The following is a 25,689-nucleotide window of genomic DNA, read 5'->3' as shown; positions in this document are numbered from 1 at the left end:
TTCGCTGCCTAGGTCAGCTATTACGGTCCATCACTAATTGTCCTTGAGAAGGTGGTGGTGAGCTGCTTTCTTGAGCCGCTGTAGTCCATGTGGTGTAGGTACACCCACAGTGCTGTTAGGAAGGGAATTCCAGGATTTTGACCCAGTGATGGTGAAGGAACAGTGATATATTTCCAAGTCATGATAGTGAGTGACTTGGAGGGGATGTTGACAGTTACCATTGACCAGAAACTGAACTGGGCTAGCCATATAAATACTGTGGCCACAAGAGCAGGTCAGATGCTCGGAATCCTGTGGACTAATTTACCTCCTGACTCCTCAAAGCCCGTCCACCATCTACAAGGCACAAGTCAGGAGTGTGATGAAATACTTCTCACTTGTCTGGATGAGTGCAGCTCCCACAGCACTCAAGAAGTTTGACACCGTCTAGGACAAAGCAGCCAACATGGTCGGCACCACATCCACAAACATTGTAGCTGTGTGTACCATCTACAAGATGCACTGCTGGAACTCAACAAGCCCCCTTAGATAGCACCTTCCAAACTCACGACCACTACCATCTAGAAGGACAAGGGCAGCAGAGAGGTGGGAACACCACCACCTTGAAGCTTCCCTCCAAATCATTCACCATCATAACATGGAAATATATCACCGTTCCTTCATTGTTGCTGGGTCAAAATCGTGGAACTCCCTTCCTAACATCACTGTGGGTGTGCCTACATCACGTGGACTGCAGCGGTTCAAGAAGGCAGCTCACCACCACCTTCTCAAGGGCAATTAAGGATGGGCAATAAATGCTGGCCGAGCCAGTGAAGCCCACATCCCATGAATTAATTTTTAAAATTAGCGTTTTCCCTACTACTGATCTCAGGCTAAGCGTCCATAGTTCCGTATTTCCTCTCCCCATCCTTTCTTAGATAATGGGTTAGACTTGAAACTTTTAATGCACAAGAACCATTCTAGAATGTGGCAAATTTTGGAAGATCAAAGCAAATTTATCCACTTTGTCTGTAGCTACCTTTTTTAAAACCCTCGAGTGCCGGCCATCAGGTCCAGGCAGCTTATCAACTTCAACTACCATTAACTTTTTGAGTACTATTTCTTTACTAGTAATATTCCAAAGTTCCACATTTTCAGTTAACCTTCTGGTTTCCCACTAATAGCAGAATTTTTTTTTTGTATCTTCTATCATGAAGACAGATAATAAAGCATTTGTCACATTTCTCGGTCATTTCCTTCTTCCCAATTATTATTTCTCCTGCTTTGGTCTGTAAAGAACCTAAGATTCCTTTTGCTAACCTTATCCTTTTTACATATGTATAGAAACTTTTACAATCTGTTTTTATGCCTCTTGCTAATTTGCTCTCATTTTATTTTCCATCTCTTTACCAACTTCTTGGTCATCCCTTGTTGAATTGTAAAATCCTCCCAGTGTGGGTTAGTAACTGTTAATTCAATGCTAAGGTCATGGTCTGGAGTAATGAACAAAATCCACTATTACTGCAATGGAATTGAGGTTAAGCTTAGCCTGATGTTTGACCTGTATTTCACTGGCCTGTTATTTCTGCTTCCTGGGCATGATTCCATTGTTGCTTAATTAAATATTTTAGAGCCTCAAATATGCTTTGGTGACCTTGCACTCTTGTGAGGCAGTGTGTGGTGGGAATAACACACAACCGCCATAATACTGCATGCAGCTTATCTTGCCGGCAATATAAAATATGTTCCCCAGCTACTGCAGCTGAAAGATTTTCAATTAGTAATAAAATATAATTGCAACTAAATATGAGCTCAACATCCTTTTTCTTTATTTCTGTGTTTTTCCTCAAAACATTATTGCTTCCCTTTGAGTGTGACTGACATTATCAACACTGCAACAAAGGGAAGTTCGAGAACATGACCTTAGTTAAATTAAATCTCACCATCACCACCCCTATGTATGTCCTGTCCCACCAGCAGGACAGACCCAGCAGAGGTGTCAGCACAGTGGTATACAGTCGGGAGAGAGTTGCCCTGGGAGTCCTCAACATCGATACCGGAACCCATGAAGTCTGATGGCATCCGGTCAAACATGGGTAAGGAAACCTCCTGCCGATTACCATGTACTGCCATCCCTCAGCTGATGAATCAGTGCTCCTCCATGTTGAACACCACTTGGAGGAAGCACTGAGAGTGGCAAGGGCACGGAATGTACTCTGGGTGGGGGACTTCAATGTCCATCACCAAGAGTGGCTCGGTAGCACCACTATTGGCCCACACAGCTCCAAGACTGGGCCTGGGGCAGGTGGTGAGGGAACCAGCAAGAGGGAAAACAGACTTGACGTCATCCTCACCAACCTGCCTGCCGCAGATGTATCTGTCCATGACAGCATCAGTAGGAGTGAGCATCGCACAGTCATTGTGGAGACAAAGTCCTTTCACATTGAGGATACCCTCCATTGTGTTGTGTGGCACTACCACTGTGCTAAATGGGATAGATTTCGAACAGATCTAGCAACTCAAGACTGGGCATCCATGAGGCGCTGTGGGCCATCAGCTGCAGTAGAATTGTACTCAAACACAATCTGTAACCTCATGGCCTGGCATATCCCCCACTCTACCATTACCATCAAGCCAGGGGATCGACCCTAGTTCAATGAAGAGTGCAGGAGGGCATGCCAGGAGCAGCACCAGGCATACCTAAAAATGAGGTGCAGCCTGGTGAAGCTATAACACAGAACTACTTGTGTGCCAAACAGCATAAGCAGCAAGTGTTAGTCAGAGCTAAGCGATCCCACAACCAACGGATCAGATCTAAGCTCCGCAGTCTTGCCACACCCAGTTGTGAATGGTGGTGGACAATTAAACAACTCACTGGAGGAGGAGACTCCACAAATATCCCCATCCCCAATGATGGAGGAGTCCAGAACATCAGTCTAAACGATAAGGGTGAAGCATTCGCAACAATATTCAGCCAGAAGTGCCGAGTGGATGATCCATCTCGGCCTCCTCCGGAGGTCTCCAGCATCACAGATGCCAGCCTTCAGCCAATTAGATTCACTCCACGTGATATCAAGAAATGGCTGAAGGCACTGGATATTGCAAAGGCTGTGGGCTCTGACAATATTCCGGCAATAGTTCTGAAGACTTGTGCTCCAGAATTTGCCGTGCCCTTAGCCAAGCTGTTCCAGTACAGCTATAATACTTGCAACAACCCGGCTATGTGGAAAAGTGCCCAGGTATGTTCTGTACACAAAAAGCAGGACAAGTCCAACATGGCCAATTATTGCCCCATCAGTCTACTCTCCATCATTAGTAAAGTAATAGAATGGGTCACCAATAGTGCTATTAAGCAACACTTCCTTAGCAATAACCTGCTCACTGGCACCCAATTTGGGTTTCACCAGGGCCACTCAGTTTTTGACCTCATTACAGCCTTGGATCAAACATGAACAAAAGAGTTGAACTCCTGAGGTGAGGTGACAGTGACTGTCCTTGACATCAAGGCTGCACTTGACAGTGTGTGGCATAAATTAGCCCCAACAAAACTGGAGTCAATGGGAATCAGAGGGAAAACTCTCCACTGGTTGGAGCCATACCTAGCACAAAGAAAAATGTTTGTGGTTGTTGGAGGTCAGTCATCTCAGCTCCAGGACATCACTGCAGGAGTTCCTCAGGGTAGTGTCCTCGGCCCAACCATCTTCAGCTGCTTCATCAATGACCTTCCTTCCATCATAAGGTCATAAGTGGGGATGTTCGCTGATGATTGCACAATGTTCAGCACCATTCACGACTCCTCAGATACTGAAGCAGTCCATGTCCAAATGCAGCAAGACCTGGACAATATCCAGGCTTGCGCTGACAAGTGGCAAGTAACATTCATGCCACACAAGTGCCAGGCAATGACTATCTCCAACAAGAGAGAATCCAACCAATGTTTAATGGCATTACCGTCACTGAATCCCCCACTGTCAACATCCTAGGGGCTATCATTGATGAGAAACTGAACTGGACTAGCCATATAGATACTGTGGCCGTAAGAGCAGGTCAGAGGCTAGGAATCCTGCAATGAGTAACTCACCTCCTGACTCCCCAAAGCCTGTCCACCATCTACAAGGCACAGGTCAGGACTGTGATGGAACACTCCCCACATGCCTGAATGAGTGCAGCCCCCACAACACTCAAGATGTTTGACACCATCCAGGAAAAAGCAGCCCACTTTGTGGATGGCCCAAATCCACAAACATTCACTCCCTCCACTACTGACCCACAGTTGTAGCAGTGTGTGCCATCTACAAGATGCACTGCAGGAAATCACCAAGGTTCCTTAGACTGCACCTTCCCAACCCACAGCCACTACAACCTAAAAGGACAAGGGTGGCAGATAGATGGTAATCATCACCTGGAGGTTCCCCTCCAAGTCACTCACCATCCTGACATGGAAATATATCACCGTTCCTTCACTGTCACTGGGTCAAAATCCTGGAACTCCCTTCCAACAGCACTGGGGGTGTACCTACACCACATGGACTGCAGCGGTTCAAGAAGGCAGCTCACCAGCACCTTCTCAAGGGCAACTAGTGGTGGGTAATAAGTGCTAGCTCAGCCAGCAAAGGCCACATTTTGTGAATGAATAAAGAAAAAAACAGTTATTCAATCTCATTGCTTCAACATTTGCTGCTGTATGCCAAACTCCTCTTCTGCTTACCTCTTTTCTCCTTTTCACTCCTCCGCTGTCCTCTCCTCCATCTCTTTATCTCTCATCTCATCTCCCCTCTTCTCTCTCCTGTCTCCACTCTCCTCTTCTCTCCTCTTCTTTCTCCTCACGCCCTCTCACCACCCCTTTTCTCCTTCCTCTCCTCTCCTCTATTCCTCTCTTCATTTCTCCCCTTGACTCTCCTCTTCACCACTATCCTCTTCTTTATTCCTCTTTGTTTCTCCCTTTGCCTCTCATGCCCCTTCTCTCCTCCCCGCTCCTCACCTCCCCTTCTTTTGTTTCTTCCCTTCACTTCACCTCTTATGTACCCTCCTCTCCAAACTTCTTCTCTCCCCCCATTCTTCTTTTTCATTCCTCTCCTCTCCCATTCAAAATCGAATTGGATAAATATTTGGAAGAACAACATTTATAGGCCAATGTGCTGTGATGGCTCCTTGAGCTTTCGAATTAGCACCAACTGGTCAAGGGACCGCTTTGATAGCTCTACTAAAGGGCTGTATTGCCTCCTTCTGCGCTATATTACTCTATGCATATGAAATAATTGTTGAGTGTTTCATTGACTATATCATTAGCCCTGACTAACTCTCTTAAGAGGAATGCAAACACAAAGAATATTGCATTTTCAATTCACAAATAGACAATGATTGTTTAATAAAGTACTCTACATGATAAAGCATGATCCAGGTCGGCCAGTTTTCTATAAGTGTGATCTAGCTCTGGAGCACTGCCTGCCAGGCATGCTCCTTTGGGAAATTGTGGGCACAATCCCCTTAAACGTTTCGGGTACTAGTGATCATGACTGCAGATCCCCGTATAAGGCATTACCACTGGATTTCATATTCCACTGACCCAGATGTCCTTTGGGAGCTGAAGAGCTAAAACACTAAAGTGAATGGACAGGAAAATGGGGACAATGCTCTTAAAGGGTGTTCGATCTGATCCCAGCAGCTCCTGCCCCCAATTGAAGTGGAAATTCACTTGGAGATCTCCCCACTCTCCGCCATCAAGTTTCCTGATTTTTATTTCCCTGGTCCAACTACAGTACTAATGATGGAATGACACATCATGAAAGGAAGCTATTTGGCCCATCAGTCTGTGATGGCTCCTTGAAAGAGCAATCCAATTAGTACCAATCCTGCCCTCTCCATCCCTTGACTGAGGCATTCTTTCCCCATACAACATTTCCCACATTACGACAGTGACTACACTGCACAAGTGCTTTGGGACATCTTGAGATAGTGAAAGATGCTATAAAAATGCAACTTTGGTTACCCACGTACCCACCAGGAGAAACAATTTCTCTCTATCTGCCCCATCAAAACCTTTCAGAATTTTAACGGCTCTCTTAAATCTTCTCTGCTCTCAGGAAACCAATCTCACCTTCTCCAGTCTCTGCACATAACTGAAGTCCCTAATCCCTGGTATCATTCTAATAAGTCTCCTCTGGATCCTCTCTGAGACCTTGCATCCTTCTAAAAGCGTGGTACACAAAGCTGGACACAATGCTCCAATTGAGGGCTAACCAGCAATTTTATAAAGATCTAGCACAACATCCTTACTCCTGTGCTCCATACAAAACCAAAGATCCTGTATCTTTTTTTTTAATAATAGCCTTCTCACCTTGCCCTGTCTCCTTCAAATGATATTAGAAATGATTAAGGATGGGATTGCCTGGTCCCATTGGCAGCAGGTGTCATGGCAGGCATAAGCGGACAACATGGTGAGAGGGTCAAAAATCGGCTTTATGCCATCATGAAACAAGTTTCCGATTGCTCACTCCACCTGTCAATGGTGGGCTGCGTTTCCTGCCGCTGCACTTCAGGAACCTAATTTCAATATTTTAGCATCTCATTACAAGCCCTGCTCGCTGGAATCATCACCCCCCTTCCCCCATGCTGGATCATCTGGGCACCGATTGCCCAGATTGTACACCGACTTGTTTCACAACTGTATATAACCAACGTGCACCTAGCGAGCTGCACTTCACTCAGGACTTTGAGGTTTGTTTGTTTGCCTATCTTGCTTCCGGCAGCACTCGTGGTCATCAGGGCCAGGCTTCCCAGGCAGCTCCACATCACTTTTAGAGGGACTAACGGGCAGGTCTCTACCTACCAGATCAGCCAGATGAGGGTGGTTTCTCAATGGGCTGCAGGGCTAGGGCTTGCTTGGGGAAGGGGAAGAAGTGGCCCCAGGCAAGGGAAGAGGCTGCAGGGTGAGGAAAGGGGGGTATTCCAAGATGGGTGTGAAGGCACATGTTGACCTGTGCAAGTGGCCTTAAGGTGCTCTCAGTTGAGGAAGCAGTCTCCAGAGGAGATGGGGACAGATGGAGATGTGAGCGTGTGTGTGAGAGAGTGAGTGGAGATGTTCCTTGAGTTGGCAGTGAGTGAGATGCCAGTGAATGTGTGATGCCCTTGTGAGTTTAGAGTGACAAGGTGGTTGCCTTACCCTGGCAGCATAGTTGAGATCATTCATTGGTTTTCTGCACTGGATGGCCAACCTCTTCTGTGCAGCATTGGCATTGACCACCACTGGCGCCGCTTCCCAAGCCAGAGCAGTGAGATTGCTGGGCCTGCTGCAGCCAGAGTGGGGAGGGTGGAGGACATCATGGCGGGTCTCCGAAAGGCATTCCAGTGAACTCTTCTTGGCTTTCAGGGCCATGTCTTCACTGGAGCAGTCCTGGGCTCCAAGCATTGAGAACTGTGTGCGCGGCTGCAGCTTAGACAGAGTGAGGAAACAGTGAGGTGACATCTTGCTTCTGGCAGCACTCGTGGTCATCAGTGCCAGGCTTTGCAGGCAGCTCCACATCATTTTAGGGCGGGGGCGGGTGATTCAGAGGCCACCTGCCAGCGAGGTGGCGTATTTCCTGTGGCTACATAATTAATGAGGCGGGAAGTAGACAATGTGGCGAGAAAACCCGCCAGTGCTGCTGGTGGGTAAAATGTCTTTATTCACCTCCCCCTCACCCTCTACTGCTCCTAGTGCAAACCTGGGATGATTCTGCCCTAAGTTAGGGGTCACACCTGCCAAATTCAGGGAACTGGAGCATCAACACACCCCATCATCATGTCTTATAGGCTCATAGAATGACAGAACACGGAAGGAGGCCAATTGGCTCATCATGCCTACTCCAGGTCATTGATAAAGCTATCTATTCACCACTACTCTCTGCTTTCTGTCACTTTGCCAATTTTATATCCAGGCTGCTACTGTCCCTTTCATCCGGCTGGAATTGCTACTTCTTTCAAGTCATCCAACTTTACTTATCCTACTGGGCTCATCACAGCGTTTCCAGCTCTTAACTCATTCATTCCCTGGACCACCAAATCCCTTACTTCCCCCCAACCTCCTCCTTTTTGCTACAATCTTCAAGCTTTTTAAGATTGGTGTCCTGATTTACCTTTTTCAGTTTCGAGGGGATTTTAAACTTGTGACTTGGGCCTTCAGTAAGACTTCTCAGTTTAACAAAAAACTTCTGTTTCTGTCCAGCTCTCTGCTGGTCAGTGGCTTATTTAGCCATCAGTCACCTGAACTTAAGGAGCCTACTGCAACCTTTAGACTAAATGTTTCTGATCAGGTAGCAAGCAATATTTCCATGATCACATTCATTAACAAAGGTTCAATTCTAGGCCTAACAGTACATGCAGAGAAATTTCTTCTCAATTGCGGAAAAGCACTTTATTCTTGTAGAAGATAATAAATTAACCCTTCAAGCTTCATTTGTCTCAACATGGTCATCACCACTTTCTCAAGGGCAGTTAAGCATGGGCAACAAATGCTGGCCTTGCCAACGATGCCCACATCCCATGAAAGAATGAAAAAAAATGAGATCCCAAACAGCTGCATAAAAATTCTGAAAGCTTTACTTAACAATCTTGGCCAATATTTATCTTCAGTTAACATCACAATAGCAGATTATCTGGTCTTTATTGCTCTTTGTGGGATCTTGCTGTGCAAATTGGCTGCTGAGTTTCCTACACTACAACAGTGGCTGCACTTCAAAGGTACTACATTGTCTGCAAAGCACTTGAAGATGTCCGGTGGCCCTGAATGGCGCTATAGAAATGCACGTTTTTCTTTTTCCTCAGTGATCAGTTGAAACCAGACCTAAAACCAATTTGGCTCTATTCCTGACTCTAGCGGAACGTCTTACCCTATATTGCCATGGTTACAGCTTGAATCTCTTATTTGAGAAAACTGTAAACAAATGGATCAAATTTTGTTTACGTTTTGAGATTTCTTTCCCAAAGACACAAACCCATGGGCTGTCCCCAGCCTTATAGTACCTCGCCCAATTGACTAACTGCTGTGCACAAGCCTAGAGAAATGTGTGCCCATTTGACTGGGGAAGTCAAAAAGAAAGAACTCACATGTAAATAGTGCATTTTATGATCTCTGGGGGAAACAGTAGTATTGTGGCAATGTCACTGGACTAGGAATCCAGAGGCCAGACGAACGCCCTGGGGATGTGGGTTTAAATCCCACCACAGGAGCTGGTGAAACTTAAATCCAACTAATTGTTGCGAAACTAGAATACTTACCTTGGAGTTCAGGAACTATAGTTCCCAGCGGGCCTGGAGATTTCTGCGCATGCGTCGGCCGGGAAAGGGCAGCACATGCTCGGTTGCTGTCTTTCATGTCCTCAGGAGGGAAACCAGCCCTGCGCACATGCGCAATTCATTCCCTTTGCGCCTTTCGACAGGAAACTGGCCCTGCGCACATGCACAGAAGAAATAAAAGAAAAGTGACACAGCGGGAAACGGCAGGTCAGGTGACCTGAAGAGGAACGCCATTGCAGAAAGGTGTCCCAGGGAACAGGACACAGGGAGGGGGGACAGGGAGAAGGTTCCAAACAAAGAAGAAAACCTAAAACCAGGGAGTGGGACAGAAAGAGGTTGCAGAAGACAGCCCTAGGTAAAGGACAAGGGCAGAGATCAGGGATAGATCCTGTTCAACAAAGTTAAGAGAAAGGAGCAGAACAATTGACTTCAAATTAAAGAGGGAGAGCTGTGGGGGGCAAACCTGAAGCTCGAGAGAAGCCCTGAAGATTTTACAGGGCAGCTGAATGTTGATGACTCCATGCTGCGGACTATAGGGGCAAAGTTACCCTTTGGAGCAAGGGTGTTCTGCTTGGCACGGCCGAAGATCTGAAATTGTGCTTGGAAGGTGAGGCTTGAGCGTACGTGGAGATCCAAAGGAAAAGAATCTTGGAAGGCGAGACTGAAACCCCAGAGGTGGATCCCTGAAGCCATCTGGGTGGGAATGGCATTTGGGAGAGAATTCCAAGGCAAATGGAAATTGGAAACCCTTGCGAGAAAGACGGAGGTTCAGTGAGACCGGTTGGCTCACAGTGTAACGAACACCTGAGTAGTTGATGAGAAATCCATGGAATCTATTTTGGTGGCATCTGTCACTTGTTTTGGGGTTGGAGATGTCCAACCATAGCTCACCTTTTAATTCAAATACACTGCATTCTTACCCTCAATATTAGAGTATAAGATAAATAAATTGTAAATTGTGATATCTTTCTGAATTTGTATGTGCCTGTAAAGATATAGCTGGGGTGAAGGAAGTGTGAAAACTTGAATAATTTTCTTGTGTTTGAATTGAGATCTTTCCAACCATTTTGCCCCCTGTAATATAGTTCATTTCTCTTGTTTAATAAATGTTTTATTCTCAAAGTTAAAAGTCCATCAGCAGACACCTGTGAATTTGTTCAGTAACTTCCCTCCATGGTTTCAAAAAAAACGTTAGGATCTATGAAGCCAGGTTTCACTCTGGGATCTGACTTGTCCATTATTAACATCAGCTGGGATTGTATTATAATAAACAAAAATCTGGAATATAAAGCTAATCTCTATAATCTCTATAATACCATGACAGCCATCATTGCGTGTTGTAAAAACTCACCTGGTTCACTAATGTCCTTTAGGGAAGGAAATCTGCCACCCTTACTCAGTCTGGCCTACATGTGACTCCAGGCCCACAGTAATGTGCTTGACTCTTAACTGCCCCCTGAAATAGCCACTCAGTTCAATGACATTCTGGAATGGGCAACAAATGCTGACCTTGTCAGCGATCGGCACATCCTATGAAAGAATTAAAAAAGACGCGCCAGTATATTTTACAGTCAAATAAACATTTCTTGAGTGTAGTCAATGTTGGAATTTAAGAACAATACTTTCAAGTATTGGGGTTAGTGGGTTGCAGTCAGGAATTTCAGAGTCGATGACCTTTTCTTCTCTCCTTGGTTCAGGGCCTGAGCCTAGAATAATGATTACACATGGAGCTTTCTGGTCTAAGTAATTCAATAACACAGTCGGTTTGGAGTACATTTTGTACCCTTAAGTCATTGGAGAGAGGCTATTTTTTTTATTTTCTCAAAGCCAAATTGTCTGGGAGCTTCCACCACTGACATCCTTAGTCAATTAATTTCTTTATGGAGCAAGCGTTAGTTTTCCTTGATTTGCCAATCTTCATTGATTTCCAGTAAGTGCACAAAACAAAAAGTCATTTGGCATCCTTCCTGGACAGACGCTTTGCCCACCACTTTGACATTGATCTTTTTTAACTTATTGCTTGTGTCAACCTACGTCCTTTCAACATGTGATTCGCAGGATAGTGTCTAAAACTGCCGCGCGTACAATATTTGAAACTTTGAGTCAGCAGGTGCCACAGTATGGATAATGTACTGCAGACCCAGAGCCAAGCATCCAACTCCATGTCCTTTCCATTACCAAGTCTGCCTATTCCCACGTCTGTGACCTTGCCAGACTCCACTCCTGCCTCAGCTCATCTACTGCTGAAACCCTCATCCAGGCCTTTGTTAGCTCCAGACTCGATTATTCTAATGCTCTCCTGGCTGGTCTGCCACCTTGCACCCTCAGCAAACTTGAGCTCAACCCACTTCTGCTACCTCTATCCTAACCTGCACCAAGACACTCATCCATCACTCCTGGGCTCGCTGGCCCACATGAGCTCCCAGTCCTGCAAATCCTTGAATATAAAATTTGCATCTTCATGTTCAAATCCCTCCTTGACTTCGCCCCTCCCTGTCTCTGTAACTTCCTTTAGCCCTACAACCCTCTGAGAATTTGACGTTCCTCTGAACTTGTCCTCTTGCATATACCTGATTTTCATAGCTCCACCATTGGTGTCCACGCCTTCAGCTGCTTAGGCCTAAGCTCTCAAATTCCCTCACTAAAGCTCTCTACTTCTTAGCCTCTCTCCTCCTCCTTTAAGACATCCAATAAAACTCATCACTTTGATCAAGTTTTTGATCACCTGCCCTAATTTCTCTTTATCTGGCTTGATGTCAAGTTATGTCTGGCCAATTGGAATGTTTAACTACATTAACAGTGCTATATAAGTGAAAATTATGATTGTTGTTGGCTATGTGGCTATCGATAAGAGTTGACAACAAGAGACTAGGTAAATCACTCAGGTGATCGGTCTAAGAGTCAACCCAGGTTTCTTTACTGTACTTATCAGCAACTTGCTCATAAAGGTTTATGGGCAGAGCTACTGGAGCAAGGTTATGACCTATTCTCACCAGAGAAACATGAGTGGCACTGTGTGATATAAAGGGAAAAGAAATAGACAAGGGATTCTAAAAATAGCTGGGCCAGGAGTTTTTGTTGATGTCATGGGTGGGAGAGGTGATCATCAACTTCCTGCTGAAATGATTGGGAAGTCACCTAATCTCCCTGCTGTTCTGGCTGGTGTGAGACCAGAGCCATTTTGAGGTCTAGGCCTTGTTGACTTAGGAACAGGAGTAGGCTATTTGGTCCTCTGAGCCTGTGCCGCTATTCGATAAAATCATGGCTGATCTGATTGTGGTTTCAACTCCACTCTCCTGTCTGCCCATGCCCCCTCACCCCCTCATAAACCTTGATTCCCTTGTCTATGAAAAATCCAACTCAGCTTTGAATAAATTCAATGACTTAGTCTCCACTGCTCTCTGGGGAAGAGAATTCCACAGACTAACATTTTTTAGGGGGAAAAATGTCTCATCATCTCCATCTTAAAAAGGAGCCCTCTTATTCTTAAACTGTGCCCTCTGGTTCTAGTCTCGCCAACAAGACGAAACATCTTCCTGGTATCCATCCTATCAAGTCCCCTCAGGATATTATGTTTCAGTAGGATTGCTTCATTCTTCTGAACTCCAATGGGTATAGGCCCAACCTGTTCAACCTTTCTTTATAACATAAGCCCTTTATTGCAGGAATGAGTTGAGTGAACCTTCTCTGGACTGCTTCTAATGCATTTATATCCTTTAACAAGTAAGGAGACCCAAGCTGTACACATTACCCCAGATGGGGTCTCAACAAGGGCCTGTACAGCTGCAGTAAAACTTCCCTGCTTTTATACTCCATTCCCCTTGCAATAAACGGCAAGGTTACATTTGCCTTCCTAAACACTTGCTGTACCTGCATGCTAACCTTTTGTGATTCATGTACCAGGGCACCCAGATCCCTCTGTACCACAGAGTTCTACAATCCCTCTCCATTTAAATAGTATACTGTTTTTCTATTCTTCCTGCCGAAGTGGACAAGTTCACATTTTCCCCTGTAATGGGCACAATTTCACCCACGTCGGTCGGGCTTGGCGGGGACGGGCAGGGGCAGGGGCAGTTGGGAAGCCGGAAGGCGATGTCACACTGCCGGGCCAATTAAGGCCCACCCAGCATGAAACGCGAGCGGTAGCGCTCAGCGCTGCCTGTGCAGGGGGGGTGGTGGGGAGGAGTGTGAGCGGGGCGAGCGCTAACTTCATGCGTGCGCGGGAGTACACACTTCATAATCTCCCTGAGGCAAAGAGCTGTCTCAGGGAGATGAAGAGGTATAATAAAATAATAAAGAGAATAAAAATGTAATGAAACATGTCCCCTCATGTAACTCTGTCACGTAACCAGGGACACGATATTAATTCGGCTGTAAAATTTCTGTCTCATTTTTATTTGCTTTAGGAAACCTCATCCCGTCCGTGAATGAGGTTTCCTAAAAAGTGCCAAGGCTACTTGGCCTTTTCGCCTGCCCGTACGGTTGGCCTTAACAGGCCTTTTAATTGTCGGCGGGCGCGCTGCAGACTGAAATATCGCACGAGTGCACGATGAGGTCGGGACGCCTGCCCAATGTCATCGCGCGTCATTTTACGTTCGGTTGGGTCGGGCGCGCACCAGCCCTCCGAGCTAAAAATGTTGTCCTATATTTCTATTGCCAGATTGAAACACACTCAGTTAACCTATATCACTTTGGAGACTCCACCTCCTCTTGACAATTTCCTTTCCTACCTATCTTGGTATCATTGGCAAATTTAGCAACCATACATTTGTCCCTTCAGCCAGTTCAATGATTATAAATAGTTTTGGCCCTAGTACTAATCCCTGTGGCACTCTACCTGTCAATCCAAAAAAAGACCCTTTTATCCTGACTCTGCTTCCTGTTAGCTAACCAACCCTTTATCCATGTTAATATGTTACCCCCAGCACCATGAGATCTTATTTTGTATAGTAACATTTGATGTGGCACCTTATCAAATGCCTGTTTAAAATCAAGTGCACCGCATCTACTGGTTCCCCTTTATTGATGTTGCTTGTCACATGACCTTGACAAACTGCCGTGTGCCATGTAGGCTTCCCACTACAGCTTATTGGGAAAAATGGCAGAATATTTTTTTTTATTCATTCACAGGATATGAGCTTCGCTGGCTAGGCCACCATTTATTGCCCATCCCTAATTGCCCTTGAGAATGTGGGGGTGAGCTGCCTTCTAGAACCGCTGCAGTCCCTGTGGTGTAGGTACACACATAGTGCTGTTAAGGAGGGAGCTCCAGGATTTTGACCCAGTGACAGTGAAGGAATGGTGATATATTTCCAAGTCAGGATGGTGAGTGGCTTTGAGGGGAACTTCCAGATGGTGGTGTTCCCATGTGTCTGCTGCCATTGTCCTCCTAGATGGTAGAGGTTGTGGGTTTGGCAGGTGCTGCCTAAGGAGCCTTGGTGAGTTTCTGCAGTGCATCTTGTAGATGGTACACACTGCTGCTGCTGTTCGAGGGAGTGAATGTTTATGGCAGGGGTGCCAATCAAGCGGGCTTCTTTGTCCTGGGTGGTGTCAAGTTTCTCGAGTATTGTGGGAGCTGCACACATCCAGGCAAGTGGAGAGTATTCCAACACGCTCCTGACTTGTGCCTTGTAGATGGTGGACAGGCTTTGTGGAGTCAGGAGGTGAGTTACTCGCCACAGGTTTCTTAGCCTCTGACCTGCTTTTGTAGCCATAGTATTTATATGGCTAGTCCAGTTCAGTTTCTGGTCAATAATAAATATTGTTTGGATTATAACAATAATAAACGCTGCTTGGGCTATAAAAATCTAATTGAAGTAGAGGAGCAAAAATACTAAAAATAGTGATGCAGTTTAATAAGGACCATAAAGAAAGCAAACCAAATAGTGGAGTTCATTCTCCGGCAGGTGGAATTGAAAAATAAAGAAGCAATGTTCAACTTGTATAGGGACGTGGTTATACCATACTTCAAGCATGGTGCACAGTTCTGGCTTCATACTATAAAAAGGATATAGAGGCACTACAGAAGTTGCAAGAAAGATTTACAAGAATGATACCAGAACTGATATGTCATATCTAGCAGGAAATTATAAACGGGCTGGGGCTCTTTTCTTTAGAAAAGAGAAGCTGAGGGGTGACCTGATGGAAGTTTTTAAAATTAAGAAGGGTTAAGATAGGATAGAGACAATAGTTTCCATGTGTGGAGAACAGGAAAACTAGAGAGCATCAATATAAGATAGTCACTAATGAATCCAAAAAGGGAATTCAGAAGGAACTTTTTTAAAAGTTCATTCATAAGAATTGCTGGCTAGGCCAGCATTCATTGCCCATCCCTACTTACCCTCGTTCAGAGGACATTTAAGAGCCAACCACACTGCTGTGGGTCTGGAGTCACGTGAAGGCCAGACTGGGTAAGGATTGCAGATTTCCCTCCCTAAAGGACATTAGTGAGCCAGATGGGTTTTTACAACAATGGTTTCATTGTCATCATCAGACTTTTAATTCCAGATTTTTTAATTGGATTCAAATTCAAGATTCAAACCCAGGTCCCCAGAGCATTACCCCAGGTCTCAGGAATACTAGTCAGCGACAACACCACTATGCCACCACCTCCCCTGCTTCTTTACACAGAGAATGGTGAGAATGTGGAACTAGCCACCACAGTGAGTGGTCGAGGCAATTAGGGTGGACGCATTTTTGGGAGGTTGGCCAAGCACATGAGGGAGAAGGGAGTAGAGGGATATTCTGATAGACTTAGATTGGAGAAAGCTCAAGTGGAATGTAAACACTGGCATGGATGGATTAGGCTGATTGGTTCATTCCTGTGCTGTACAGTCTATGTAATTCTCAAGCTGTTATGGTGGGATTTGAGCTCATGTTCTAACTGAGCTGAGTTATTAGCCCAGGAACATAACCGCGACACAGCTGCAGTTCTCTGCATGAAATTATGAAGAGTAATCATTTACTTGAGGTATTGGAGAGTGATTGGCACCCAGGTCATCATAACCCCAGCGTAGACCAGTGCTTTGAGAGTCGACGAGAGTGGGAGGTAAATTTTAAAAAATAATAACAATTATGGTGAAATATGGGGTCAAACCTTCCGGATTGCCACTCTGCTCCCTTTTTACTTATCCCAGACTGGAGCCACACATTTCTCACCCGGCTGGGTTTGCTGAGAAATGGGCATTGTAGATACTCCTGCACGCCTGCAGTGCAGTACAGGATCACTGGGGGAGGTGGAGCCACACCCCCACTTTACAGCACTAGAGCTTCGGTAAAGTGGTACGGCTAAAGGTCCCAGCCACTTTGACAGGAGAGAAGGTAAGTGTGCAAGGTAAGTGGGTGAGAGGGTGGGGTGCTCGGGAGGCGGGGGTGGTCGGGTAGCCGGGGGGAGCGGGTTTTGAGAGGTCAGGGAGTGGTTGAGGTGAGGGACGGTCAGGGGATGGGTTGTAGTTGGGTGGCAGGGTATAGTCAGGGGGTGGGGGTAGTCAGGGATTTGGGGTGTGGGGTGTAGACAGGGGGTGGAGGGTTTGAGTGGTCGGAGATAGGAGGGTAGTCTGGGGCAGGGGGTCAGGAGGTAAGGGGTAGTAAGAATTGGGAGGTTATTGGGGGTGGGGGATCGGGTACTCAGGGGAGTGGAGGTGTTGTGCGGCAGTTGTGCGGCGGCTGGGGTCAGGGTGGTGGTTAGAGATGTGGCAGGTGTACTTGATTGTTGGGGGTTCTATTGGTTTGGGGGAGTGGGAGGTAGCCGGGGTGGGGGCTTCAGGTGGTCAGGGGGAGGTGGGGGGGATTAGCCGGGTTTGGGAGGGTAGTCAGGGGGTCCACTGGGGGATTGGGGAGGTCAGTACCATAGTTACCTAGGAGTTAGAATTGTCTTTAATCCTTCTAACATTTCCTGGGTAACTATTCTGCTAAGAGAGTCAGAACCATCCAAAGTCTCTGATTTAAACCAGAGTTTCCGAGGTGCAGGCAGCTGCAGGGTAATTGCCCAATGGAAGTTTAAACTTCCTGGACAATTCCCATGTAGTCCTTACATGGGGACTTCCAGGGGGGCCCCCAGCACATCTTCCAGGGTACCTCTGGGGTAAGACCCCCATTTGGGAACGGAAGATCTGGCCCATGATCTTTATGTCTTGGATCTCGGAGTTATTTGGCTGGAGTCGATGGAAACTGGGAAATGGCAGTTTTATCAGATGTTGTGTGTGACTCTGCTCTGAAGGCTGTCTTAAAAAAAATTATTGGTTATGATGAAAAAAATGTTTTCAACAGCTGAATTCCTGGCAGTGTTAATAAGCTGACTGTTTAATGCTGTTACCTTTGGTCCATCTGAGTTGTTTCCAATACCACAGTCTGATTGATCTGGGGAGCTGTTGTGTAGCTTTGCAATGGCAGAGGAGGCTCAGATCTTTACATTCAGTCAGTAAATCCAAAAGAATATTGAGCAGAAAATCTAAGCTGAGGCTTCCTGGATTTGTGGAGTGTCATTAAATTCATCGGCTGCCAGATCCTCAGCTCACAAAACAGGAAATCTCTGAAGTCAAACATCCACAAATTCAAAATGCTGGATTCTGGGCACAAACAGCACCAGAAAGCTAAGCCATGGTCAGTAATCCTCAACGTCAACATGTCTTGGGGTAGCTAGAGTTCCCAGTGTTTAAGTCAGGGCCTGAAATTCTAAGGAGGGGGTTGGCGGCGATGGTGGTAGGGTTAGGGGAGGGGGGCAGTGGGGCGGTGGGTCATGGCGGGGGGGTGGGGGTTGGGGGGGAAGCCTGCAGTGTGGTTGGTGGGTGAGGTGGGGGGAGTGGGGTGAAGGGCCTTTGCTCTCCAGCCATGACTTGGTCGGCTTCCCTCCACAACCCTCAGGGAATTGGTGACAAGCTGATTATACCAGTTGCTTTTTTTGTTGTCATCAGATAGAACTTCTGTTTGCCCATTGGTGACTGGTCGAGGTGGGGCCAGGGCTAGGGCATATCTAAGATCCTAAGCCTGGAAAGGGAGTTGGCGTTGAGGTGCTAGGCAGTACGCCCAGTGAGAAGAGGAGTCTCAGCTTCTGAAACATCCACTTACGGGTCCCTACTTGTGAGGTTCAGGGCGATGCTGTTGATGTGGTATGCATGGACTTTCAAAAGGCATTCAATACAATGCTGCACAACAGACTTGTGAGCAAAGTTATAGCTCATGGAATAAAAGAGGCAGTAGCAACATGGATACAAAATTGGCTGAGTGACAGGAAACAGAGAGTAATGGCTAATGATTGTTTTTCGGGCTGGAAGATGATTTCTAGTGGAGTTCCCCAGGGATCAGTGTTGGGACCCTTGCTTTTCATGATATATATGTTAATGGCCTCGGTGTACAGGGCACAATTTCAAAATGTGCAGCCGATATAAAACTTGGAAGCATTGTAAACTGTGAGGAGGACAGCGTAGAACTTCAGAAGGACATAAACAGGTTGGTGGAGTGGGCAGATAGGTGGCAAATGAATTTCAATCTGGAAAAATGTGAGGTGATACATTTGGCAAGAAGAACATGGAGAGACAGTATAAAAGAAAGGGTACTACTCTAAAGAGAGTGCAGGAACAGAGGAACCTGGGTGTATGTGTGCACGAGTCATTAAAGGTGACAGGACAGGGTGAGAGAGCAGTTAATAAAGCATAGAGTATTCTAGGCTCATTAATAGGGGCAGAGAATACAAGAGCAAGGAGGTTATGTTGAGTTTGTATAAGACACAAGTTTGGTCTCAGCTGGAGTATTGTGTATTGTTCTGGGCAGCGCATTTTCGGAAGGATGTAAAGGCATTGGAGAGAGTGCAGGAAAGGTTTGCGAGAATGGCTCTAGGTTTGACGAACTTCATTTATGAAGCAAGGTTGGAGAATTTGGGACTCTTTTCCTTGGAGAAAATAAGGCTGAAAGGAGATTTGACAGAGATATTCAAAATCATGAGGGGCCGAGACAGAGAAGACAGGGAGAAATTATTTCCACTAATGAAAGGATCGAGAACGAGAGGGCACAAAGTTAAAGTAATGGACAAAAGAAGCAAAAGGGATATGAGAAAAAACTTTTTCATGCAGCAAGTGGTTAGGGTCTGGAATGGACTGCCGGAGATTGTGGTGGAGGCAGGTTCAATTGAGCATGCAAGAGGGAATATGATTATTTGAAAAGAAACAATGCGCAGGGTTACGGAGAGAAGGAAGGAAAATGGCACTAGATGAATTGCTCAATTCAGGGACCCAGTACAGACATGATGGCTCAAATGACCTCCTTCTATACGGTAGCAATTCTCTGATTCTGTAATCTTTAATTCCTTGTTGGATTTGTTTTATGTCTATCTTATATTCATGTTCCTTTGCTTTGGATTCTCCACAGTGGAAATGTCTTCTCTACCTCTACCTTATTGAACCCCTTCATCATTTAAAACAGTGGTTCTTAAACATTTTTGTTTGAAGGATTCCTTTTCAAGTGAATTAGCAATCACAGACACCCCATTTAGATTATAATGCTGTATAGTGCTTCCTAATATGAAAGTGCTGTATGTAAAGTTTGTGTAATAATGCTTTTAAGAAAATAAGTGTTCACTTACAGGTATCAGTGAGGTGGGTGTGCCTGCTTCTCATTGCCCAGTACGCACTTCCTAAATATTTTAAATTTCCTCCTATTCAACAAGGCTGAACTTGCCAGGCACCCATCGTGACTGTGGTCAACCTGGTGATCTTTGCACCACTCTCGGTGCTCGCTGTGAGTTCTTCCCTCTTGGGTAAGTCAGCTAGCCCAGTCTGTGCTGCACATTGGAGACCGTGCTCTGTTACCTTCTGCAGGCTCACACCAAACACGTCTCCACTCACGGATCTGTTGGCTAGGATTTTATGGCCCCTCCCGCCCGGCATGGTATTATGGTCCCGCCGAACTGAATGGAGATTTAAATGGCTCTCCGCATCCGCTGGGGTGGGGGGAGCCACACCACGGCAGGGATGTAAAATCCTGGCCATTATTTTGCAAACCTCCCAGAAAGTCTTGATTGGCCCCCAGAGGCCTATGCATCCCATTTTGAGAACCGTAAAATGCCTTTATCATGTCACCCTTCAGCCTTGTCTTTTCAAGAGAAAAAAAAAATGATGGATATTTAGGTATACTAATGTGTAAACTTGATTGATATAGAAGAGAATGAATCCCATTGCTCACGGAAGATCAGGAAGACAAAAGTCACTCATGAATATTGTGATATCAGCTTCGGTGTATATTGTCCCTCCTTTTTTTCCTCTCCCTTTTATCAAACATTGACTTGTCATCACTGATCATCTTGGTTTCCTTCAAGGTCTCTACCACCTGTCTGTGCTCGAGGACATGACAGTTGGTGATGTTGCAGGAAGAGTCAAGGCCAATGACCGGGATGTGGGACAGAATGCAAGGTCGCTGTATCAAATTATCGACGGAGATGGGATGGGCATGTTTGAGATCACAACAGACTCCCAAACTCAGGAGGGGGTTGTCACTCTTAAAAAAGTAAGCTCGATATTCTCTTAATTCTTCAATGTATTGTTGCTCTGCATATTAACGGGGAGCTGGGTGTGGAATGGAAATATGGAATGCTTTAAATTAGGTGATGTTAAAATTCAACCTCTCCATCACCTCCAACCCCCGGTAAGTTATCATCCTTTCCTTTTGAGACCATGCCTGCTGTTACCTGGAATTGGGAGACAAGCACCCCTTAGTACTTTGTTCAAGTGACTATTTATCACCAGTGAACCAAGATAGTGAATGTTAGCAACATATTTGACCAAGGAGGTATTCCAGTTGGACCATCCATGCCTTAACCTTTCTAGTCAGTTTCTCTGGATAGTGATCAGGAGAGGAAATTTTGGCTGATTCGTTTCCCTGTTAACTTTCGTAGTTTAGAGACACTGCCCTGGATTTTCATCCTTGAAGCAGGTAGCTGGAGTCGGGAAATTTGGGCCAGCTGACCTGGGAAGAGGTTTGGAGGTAGAACAGGGGATGGCGGGTGCCAAGGCAGGCTGTTTAAAAGGCCCGCCTCGATGCTGTGGGACATCCCAGTTAAAATTAAAACAGGAAGGCGCACCAACTCTCACCCCTCACACCCACTCATCTCCACCCACTCCCCATGACTCATTCATGCCACCTCATGCCCCCTCACTCAACCCCTATGGCCCCACATGCCCCCATGCCAAGGTAAGGTCCCCCAGTGGCCCCTCATGCCAAGTTAAGGCCACACAAACAACTCCAATGGCTCTCCCATGTCCCTCAAGCCAAGTGAAAGTCTCCCAAACAACTGCTATGGTGCCTCATGTCCCCCATGCTAAGTTATAGCACCTCCATGTCATCCATCTGTTATACACTATATAAAAGCAACGGACCCTATAGTGATAGTAGAATGTGGAAAACAAGCTTTAAGAAAACAGTCATTCATCGATAACTTTCAACTTTATGAAAGAACCATTTTACTACAGTTCAATAAAGGTGGCAATCATCCAGACTCTTTAAAGTATCAATAGCTGAAACTGCAAGCACTTGAAATCTCTTTATCTTATGTAAATAAACATTGTGAAATTGACAGCAGAGGTTAGAGAGCCAGGGCTGTCAATCAAGCAATGTTTTCCTTGGTGTTCAGGTGTTTTAGAACTCTAACAGATTCCTGAGCTCTCAGCCAAGGATACATGATAAGACTTGGCTGAGAGCTCAGAAATTCATTAGTCTGTTGAAGCACCTGAGCTCCAGGGAAAACATTGCTTGTTTGACAGCCCTGGCTCTCTGATCTTTGCTGTCAATTTCACAATGTTTATTTGCACAGTCTTTAAGCGGTTTCAAGTGCCTACAGTTTCAGCTATTGAAACTGAAAGGAGTCCAGGTGATTGGCACTTTTATTGCCCTGTAGTAAAAAGATCTTTTTTAAAAAAGTGGGGGTTTAATGACCAAAACCACTTTAAAGGCCCTGCTGGATATTGGAAACCCTGGGAAAGGGGTCGAGAATCCTGGAATCGAGTCCTGGCTGCCTTTTTTGAAGCGTTTCCAAGTCATCATGACTCGGTGAATAGCTAAGCCACTGTACCAATGGTAGTGTTTCTAGCATGCCAATTCAGTGTTATTACCAAAAGTATCTTGATTGCAAAAGCACTGCAATTACTTTGGATTTGCACCATGTCCCCATTGTTTCTGTAGGAGATTTTGACAATGATACTAATTTAATCTCTCAATTTTCAAGCGATGTTTTGCACTCATGAACGGCTGCAACTGTCAACCATCTTCTGATGGTCTTTTTTTCCCTAAGGATTTTATGAGAACATTAAGCTTCAGGGGAAAGAACTGAGCATTAATCATAGTAATGGCCTCATCAGCATTAATAAAATGAAACATTTCTCAGATCTGAATGTGTCACTGCACGTTTAATTTTTGTGAGATCTCTACATAGCTGTACAATTGTCAAACTTCAGTTGATCGCTTATTTTCTGTAAAGCTCAGATAAAGGTAAAACACAATGCAAGATGGTACCCAAAAAAACAGTCTCTCCATAAGAACCCCCAAAGAGGGAAGTTCACCATCAGGACCCCTTCCAAGGAACTCTTAACATCCGGACCCTTCTTGAATTAGAAATCTCATTTTGGGATTCTTTTTAAGAGTAGGAGCTGCAATATCAGAATCCATCTCCAAAAGAATTGGAATATTTGAGATCCTTTCTATCTTTCTGCTGACCTGTCAGCCTATTTTGAATATTTTAGTTTGCTTCAAGTACAAAAAGGCATCAACAGGAAGAGACAGCTTGGAAGGATTGCTGAATCTGACAGTGTGAGGAAGTTGGATTAACACCAGTAGTTATCCTGTCATTAGCACAGCAGTAACTTGCTTCCAGCTGTGCCTGTTTGTCAATCCAGTTCTCTCACACTATCTAATCTCCCTAACTCTCTCAGTCAGTGCCCAGCGCAGACTTTGTCTCTACTGATGTTCAGCTAGCTCCCCCTCACATCATTGTGCTTCGTGACGCTCTCAATATCGTACAAACTGTAAGAGCTCAATTAAGCTCACTCTGCCCACTGGTAGTGCCCTGAAAGTAGCATTGGGATATTTTATCACCCCTGGTTGCAATGGTGTTCAATGCTGCCATCTTGGATAGGGGTCTTGAGGCAGGAGGCTGCAGTAGTACCTTGCCTGCTTCAGGCAGAATTCTACTTCTAACATGCAATTGGGGTTTCTAGGAAGCAGATGGGAATGTGGTTCCAATTTTGAATGACAAATAGGCAGAACGTCCTCCTACTCTGTGCCCATTTGCACCAAGGGTTGAGAGGCCTCACCAATGTCCTTAAAGGGACTTCAGGAAGCCTTTCAGAAAACAGCCAAGGAAATGTTTAATTTGTGGGGCTAGAAGGAGTAGGAAAGCTCCTCCAAGTCTACAAATAAAACTTCTACCGCTAGGATTTGTCAACTTTGGTCAAACATATTCCTTGAGGTTTGATCGCATGACCTCTCAACTCCAACTGCCCCATCCAAACCGTTTTAATAGTTTTAATCCTTAGTTCGAGTATTTTTCTAACTAATGAACAGAAGTCTTTAAAAAATGAGGGAAAAATGCATATTTCTTTTCCCGCTGGGTTTTTCTTGCTGCAATGTCCTAAAGGCTTTAATTGCTCAAGATTTCAGGGAAGTCTTGGAGGGCCCCATTGTCTTTCCACAGATGGTGAATCTGAAATAGGGACCAATTTGGTGCCCAGACCTTGGCAGCCCTGCCAAAATGAGGCCCAAGTTTCGAACAGGCTCAGGCCTCACAGCAGATACAAGAGGTCGATGGGAGACTCATTCTACCTCAACACCACACCTCTAGTTAAAAGTCAGCCCACTTGTATCCCTACGGATAGTCAACCAACTGGGCTTTGTAACTCTTTCAATCAGTGCCCATGTGCCACACGATGGTGCAATGCCAACCAATAGATAGGAGTAATGGTTAGAAAGACTGATAGGGTGCCATGCCACTTCCTTGCCCTTGTTAAAGGTGGCAGGCTTCACAAGCTTCCAGCATTCCCCCTTACGGGCAAAGCACCTCTTCACCCTTCTGTTCTGATAGGAAGAATGGGTAACATGTCCAAAGGGGGCAGACTGAGAGGATTTACTAAGTGATAATGTGAGGGAGCTGGATTAACATCAGTAAAGCTACATTCAAGAGAAGGAGGGGCAGGCTAGAAGACGCTACTTGTGCCTAATAGTGTACACTGATGTTGTGGTGCAATGCGTGGGAAGAACAATGCGTGATAAATCCCTGTCGTCCTGCCCAAAGTGATGACATGCATTCAGCACATCGAGGAGAAAAGAGTCTACAGCCTCTGGAGTTCAGAAACCTGAGAGGTGAATGCTTTGAAACATGTGAGTATATTTCCCCTGGCTGGAGAATCTAAAACTAGGGGGTCCTATCCCAGAATAAGGGGGTCAGCCATTTAGAACTGAGGGGAGGATAAATTTCTTTTCTCAGCTGGTTGTGAATCTTTTGGAATTCTATACCCCCATCGAACTGTGGATGTTCAGTTGTTGAGTACATTAAAGACTGAGATAGATTTTGGCCATCAAGGGTACAGGGATAGAATGGGGTAGTTGATGTCCAAAATCAGCAATGAACTTATTGAATAGCAGAGCAAACCCATGGGCAGTAAGCTCAGATCCAGCAATTATTAACTTCTTAAGTCCTTACATGGATCACAACTACGACAGGAATTTATCATGCAATGTTCTTTCCATGTATTGCACCACAACAGCAGTGTGCACTACCAGGCACACTTAACCCATTCTAGCCAGCCCCTCCTTCTCTTGAATGTAGCTTTATTGATGTTAATCCAGCTCCCACACATTGTCACTCAGTAAATCCTCCCAGTCTGCCCCCTTTGGCAATGTTACCTGTTCTTCCTATCAGGACAGGAGGACAAAGAGGTTCTTTGCCCATAAGGGGAAATTCTGGAAGCTTGTGAAACATGCAACCTTCAATGAGAACAAATGTTGCAGCAGTGCAGGGCTTACATTGATCCCTCCACCAGTGACACCCTCACCATCACATCCAGACTTGATCCCTGGCTTGCCTTGACCATGTAGCACTCTAAGTGCAGCCTTGGAAGGGCTGCTGTGAGAGAAAGGAGCTCTCATCTCGTGAACATCTTTAATAATGAAGAAATAGTCCGACCGGCTCCCCATCTGTGTAATGACTGTTAAATTTTTAATGCATTTGTCTGAATGAGTGAACGAGTGGAAAAAGCAAAAAGACCTTGAGTGTTTCAATGCTGGAAAGAATTAACAGCACTGAAAGAAATTCCCCACTCTGAACAAAATATGCTTAATAAACAGTCAGCAGTGATTATTGCAGAGGACTAATGCTCATTGGCTAGGACAGCTCTGGTGAACTTGCTGTAGATGTACTAATCCCACATAAATTCCATCCATCAGCGTTAACTTCATTTG

General features: G+C 45.4%; 1 protein-coding gene across 2 annotated transcripts in view; it reads left to right on the top strand.

Moving 5' to 3' along the window:
• LOC144682225 (cadherin-8-like) overlaps nucleotides 1-25,689 on the top strand; it is a 266,245-nt gene that overhangs the window by 184,425 nt on the left and 56,131 nt on the right. For both annotated transcript variants that reach the window (XM_078544648.1, XM_078544647.1), the window contains exon 6: nucleotides 20,561-20,748. In XM_078544648.1, the coding sequence (XP_078400774.1) occupies nucleotides 20,561-20,748 (188 nt within the window). The remainder of the gene's footprint in view (nucleotides 1-20,560; nucleotides 20,749-25,689) is intronic.

Source organism: Cetorhinus maximus, chromosome 6 (assembly GCF_964194155.1).
Source record: "Cetorhinus maximus chromosome 6, sCetMax3.hap1.1, whole genome shotgun sequence".
Taxonomy (NCBI): Eukaryota; Metazoa; Chordata; class Chondrichthyes; order Lamniformes; family Cetorhinidae; genus Cetorhinus; species Cetorhinus maximus.
The sequence above is the reverse complement of the archived record's forward strand: the minus strand, read 5'-3'. Positions and strand labels throughout refer to the sequence as shown.